Source organism: Arachis ipaensis, chromosome B05, assembly GCF_000816755.2.
Source record: "Arachis ipaensis cultivar K30076 chromosome B05, Araip1.1, whole genome shotgun sequence".
NCBI lineage: Eukaryota > Viridiplantae > Streptophyta > Magnoliopsida > Fabales > Fabaceae > Arachis > Arachis ipaensis.
The window spans coordinates 9,077,722-9,083,464 of NC_029789.2; the positions used below are offsets into that span (position 1 = coordinate 9,077,722).

General features: G+C 42.5%; 1 protein-coding gene across 1 annotated transcript in view; it reads left to right on the plus strand.

Annotated features, from left to right (window-relative positions):
* Window positions 1-2,243, plus strand: part of LOC107642818 (BTB/POZ domain-containing protein At5g66560) — a gene marked incomplete in the record, with an annotated part of 3,478 nt that extends 1,235 nt beyond the window's left edge. Inside the window, 2 exon segments of the mRNA XM_016346295.2 lie at window positions 1-1,331; window positions 1,413-2,243. Of these exon segments, the coding sequence (XP_016201781.1) occupies window positions 1-1,331; window positions 1,413-1,994 (1,913 nt within the window).

Genomic DNA, 5,743 nt, shown 5'->3' on the forward strand with positions numbered 1-5,743 from the left:
CAAAAAGTAGGAAGCTCCACCAACTCATAACGGAGCAAGAAGCCAAACATTCCTCCGCCGCAAGACCCGAAGAAGCGCAATCAGAGGACGAAGAAGAAGATCAAATCTTAGAACAACACTTTCAGTTAACGTTTACAGAGTTCCCCGGCGGTTCCGAGGCCTTTGAATTGGCTGCGAAGTTCTGCTACGGTGTCAAAATCGACTTGTCCCCTTCCAACGTGGCTTCTCTTCGCTGCGCCGGAGAGTTTCTAGAGATGACGGAGGAGTACTCCGAAGACAACCTCATCTCCAAGACAGAAAGGTTCCTCTCTAGCTCCGTTCTCAACAGCATCAAGGACTCCATTACAACGTTGAAATCCTGCGAGCGTTTAATGCCTATGGCAGAGGAATTAGGCATCCCGATCAGGTGTATTGATTCCATCGTCTCCAGAGCCTCTTCGGCTGATCCGGCATTGTTCGGCTGGCCGGTGAACGATGCCGGAGCCGACAGCATAGCCGCGGCTAGTGGCTCTGCGTCAAAGCAGGCCATGTGGAATGGAATTGAAACTGCAGCAAGAAGAAGAAGAAATGGCGTGATTAGAGGAGGAGGAGTCACCGGTGGTGGTGGTGGCGGCAGCGGCAGTGGTGGATATTCATGGTTTGAGGAGATCTCGCTTCTAGGTATGCCTCTCTTCAAGCAATTGATTCTCGCAATGAAGGAGGCTGAGATGAATTCAGAGATAACGGAGAGCTGCCTCATGCATTACGCAAAGAAACACATTCCCGGCGTTTCAAGGTCTATCCGGAAACCATTGCCATCATCTTCGTCTTCCTCTTCGTCGTTAGCTACCGAAGCAGAACAGAAAGATCTGCTAGAGACTATAGTCTCAAACCTTCCGCTCGAGAAGAGTTCTAAGCCTTCAACCGCCACGAGGTTCCTTTTCGGTCTCTTACGAACCGCCAACATTCTTAATGCTTCGGAAGATTGCAGAGACGTATTGGAAAAGAAGATAGGATCACAGCTCGAAGAAGCCACGCTCGACGACCTTCTCATTCCCAGCTACTCCTACCTCAACGAAACGCTATACGACGTGGATTGCGTAGAGAGGATTCTAGGGCACTTCTTGGACGGTATCGAACACCGAAGCGCTTCGGAAATCGATGGAGGCGACAGCGTTCCTAGATCGCCGGCGCTCATGCTCGTAGGAAAACTCATTGACGGCTATCTTTCCGAGATCGCTTCCGATTCGAATCTCAAGGCCTCAAAATTCTACAACCTTGCAATCTCGCTTCCCGATGAAGCGAGACTCTTCGACGACGGTCTCTACCGTGCCGTTGACGTCTATCTAAAGGTATCTGATTCCGTCACAAAATTATGTTATTATTATAATATCCGTTACTGAAGGTTGCTTTGCGGGTTTCGTTAACTGCAGGCGCATCCGTGGGTTTCGGAACAGGAGAGAGAGAAGATTTGCGGAGTGCTGGACTGTCGGAAGCTGACTCTAGAGGCATGCACGCACGCCGCGCAGAACGAGAGGCTTCCGCTGCGAGCGGTGGTTCAGGTTCTCTTCTTCGAGCAGCTCCAGCTGCGGCAAGCAATCGCTGGCACTCTGATGGCGACGGCGGAGCCAGGGAGGCCCTCGGTGGCGGCGGCCGCATTGGTGGAGAGAGGTAGTTTTGGTGGGGTGGAAGAAGCAGGTGAGGGAAATCGTGTGGGGAGTGACACGTGGCGCGTGGCTGTGAGGGACAATCAGGTGCTGCGCTTGGACATGGATAGCATGCGGACGCGAGTGCATCAGCTGGAGCGCGAGTGTTCCTCCATGAGAAAGACGATCGAGAAGATGGGCCAGGCCGGTCTACAGGACGATGGGGCCTGGTGGGACCCGTTTGCCCTGGGAAGGAAATTTGGTTGTAAATTCAAGACCCATGTTTGTGACTCGCATGGGCCGACGGCTATTGACAAGCGCACGGGTAGGCCCAACCAGCTGCAGCCCCACCGTCCTCGTCGTGAATAAGCAGCAGGTTAGTACACTCCCACGCGGTACGTGGAATCATGATTGGAGTAGTTACTAGTTAGGAAATTGGTCCCACTCATGTTGATGTGTAATTAAACGTTTGTCAAATAGTCGCTGGCGATATTAATGGATGAATATATATGATCTGGAAGTGTTGTTTCCCTTGTAGTTTTCTCCCACGTAATTTGTACCATGCATAATGAAAAAATTATAGTATAATGAAAACAAAAGGATGATAGTTTTGTAGAATGTTTCTCCTTATCTCCAATTATTAGGACAATGAGGTAATTATGAGGTGAGGTGACGCAACTTTTGCGGTGATGGTGATTGGGGGTGGTATGATATAGATGAGTTTCTGGAATTTGACAAATAGATAGTGCGTGACACCTTGCTGACAGCGCATTTTCATGGAAATTGGAGTTACTGAATTATTTTGCTTCTAATTAAAGTTGAAAGTTGGTTCTTGCTTGTGAAGTCAAGTGCATGTGTGAGTGAAAAAGAATGGAAGTACTTGTGATCCGCAAAAGAAGCTACAAAGGCTTGCTGCTTTTCTGATGAGGTAGAGGCGTAGACATTATTATTGCTGCTATTGTGATTGTTGGGGGGATAATAATATCTTTTACCCTTATTTTATTCTTGCTTTAGTCAGTAAGTGATAGTCAAACCATTGATTTCCTGTGGTGTTCCGTAATTCTGCTGCCATTGTAATTATTATGTGGGGAACTCCTCCTTGGTCCAAAAAGGGGTTTTATTATGTTATAAAATAATTAAATAAATAAATAAGGAAGATGTAACAAATATAATATAAAGAAGTATAAAAAGAGTGAAAGAAGTATTGCAATGTAAAAGAGAGAGAGAGTTATTTTATTGATTGTACGTTACTTCATATATGGTTCACTATTTATAGGCATACATTGGCTTCATTTTCAAACTTCATTAAAGTTTAATTTGGCTTGGAAAAATCAGTCGCTCATGTAATCAATGGTCATCCACATCAGCTCTTATCACAACACTCCCCCTTAGATGACCATTTGGGTTTTGGCCTCGTTAAAACCTTACTAAAGAAAAACTCAGTGGAAAAAAACCTTAGTGAAGGAAAAAGAGTACAATATCCTTTAGTGATGGAAACTGCCTCATTAAAAATCTTGTCAAGAAAAACCCAATGGAAAAAAACCTAACCAAGGAAAAAAGAGTACAATCTCCCCCTCTTGTCGACATCAGATGATGTCTCGAAATCGGCGCATCCCAATCTCATATACCAATCTTTCAAAGGAAGATTTTGGGAGTGACTTTGTGAATAAATCTGTCAGATCATCACTTGAGCGGATCTGTTGGACATCAATTGTCCATTGATTTTGAAGATCATGAGTGAAGAAGAATTTGGGAGAAATATGCTTGGTTCTATCACCTTTGATATATCCGTCTTTAAGTTGAGCAATACATGCTGGATTATCTTCAAACAGGATAGTTGGAGCTATCTTCTGACCAATCAGTCCATATGATGACAGAATATATTGGATCACACTCCTCAGCCAAAAACACTCGCGATTAGCTTCATGTATCGCTAGTATTTCAGCATGATTAGAGGATGTTGCAGCAATCGTCTGTTTCGTGGACCTCCATGATATAGCTGTACCACCATATGTGAATATGTATCCTGTTTGAGATCTCCCTTTATGTGGATCAGACAAATATCTAGCATCTGCATAGCCAACTAATGGTGACTTGGATCCATAGGGATAAAACAATCCCATATCAACCGTTCCATGAAGATATCGAAAGATTTGTTTAACTCCACTCCAATGTCTTCTGGTGGGAGAGGAACTATATCTTGCTAGTAAATTCACAGCAAATGATATATCGGGTCGCGTATTATTAGCAAGATACATAATGCTCCAATAGCATTAAGATATGGTACTTCAGGACCAAGGATATCTTCATTCTCTTCTTTAGGACGGAATTGATCCTTTTTCACATCCAAAGATCTTACGATCATTGGGGTACTTAATGGATGTGACTTATCCATATAAAATCTTTTCAAAATCTTCTCTGTGTATGTTGTTTGATGAATAAAGATCCCATTTTTTATATGCTCGATCTGCAGGCCGAGACAAAATTTAGTCCTTTCAAGATCTTTCATCTCAAACTCTTCCTTTAGAGTTTTTATAATTGTTGGAATTTCTTCAGGAGCTCCAATGATATTTAAATCATCAACGTACACAGCAATAATAATGAATCCAGATGTAGTTTTCTTTATGAAAACACACGGGCAGATATCATCATTCTTAAATCCGTTTTTGGTCAGATACTCAGTAAGACAATTATACCACATTCGTCCAGATTGCTTTAGACCATATAAAGATCTTTGCAATTTAACTGAGTATAACCCCTGCGAATATTCATTGGATGGTTTAGATATCTTTAGTCCTTCAAGAACTTTCATATAGATATCCCGATCTAATGAGCCATATAAATAGGCTGTTACCACATCTATTAAATGCATATGCAGTTTATGATATGCAGATAAACTAACCAAATAACGCAATGTTATCGCATCCACTACAGGGGAATACGTTTCTTCATAATCTATACCGGGCCTTTGTGAAAAACCTTGTACCACAAGTCGGGCTTTGTAGCACACAACTTCATTTTTCTCATTTTGTTTTCTCACAAATACCCATCGGTATTCAACAGGTTTTACATCTTCAGGTGTACGGACTACAGGTCCAAAGACTTCACGTTTTGCAAGTGAGTCTAATTCAACCTTCATGGCTTCTTTCCATTTTGGCCAATCATTCCTTTGTCGACATTCTTCGATTGATCTTGGCTCAAGATCCTTACTTTCATGCATGATATTTAATGCCACATTATATGCAAATATTTCATTGACAATTGTCTTATTGCGGTCCCATTTCTCTCCTGTAAAGACATAATTTATCGAGATCTCGTCATTTTCACAATTTTCAGGTACCTGAACGTCTTCTAGCGTTATATCAGAATTTTGGACAACTGCAGATGTTTTTACTATGTCTTTTTTAACAGGAATATTTACCTCTTTTCTCTTTCGAGGATTTTTATCTTTGGAACCGACAGGCCTGCCACGCTTCTGGCGTGTATTTGCTTTAGTGGCTATTTGTCCTACTGGGACATCAATTCGAATTGGGGCATTTTTCGCCCTGCCACGCTTCTGGCGTGAATTTGCTTCAGTGGCTACTTGTCCTACTGGGACATCAATTCGAATTGGGGCATTTTCCGCTGGTATATAAGATTTGGTTATCCTCTTTGTATCGAAAAATGTATCAGACAATTCATTTGCTATTCTTTGCAAATGTATAATCTTTTGAACTTCTAGTTCACATTGCCCTGATCGAGGATCTAAATGCACCAACGATGATGCATTCCAATTAAGTTCCTTTTCAGGAAGATTATTCTCTCCCCCTAATATTGGAAATTTTGATTCATCAAAATGACAATCCGCAAACCGAGCTTTAAATACATATCCGGTTTGTATCTCAAGATACCTCACTATAGAGGGAGAATCATATCCAACATATATCCCCAATTTTGTTTGGGGTCCCATTTTGGTGCGATTAGGTGGTGCAATGGGAACATATATCTCACACCTAAATATTATTAAATGGGAAACATTTGACTGCTGGCTAAAAGCTAATTGCATAGGAGAGAACTGATGGTAACTCGTTGGCCTCAAACGAATAAGTACTGCGGCATGTAAAATAGCATGCCCCCAA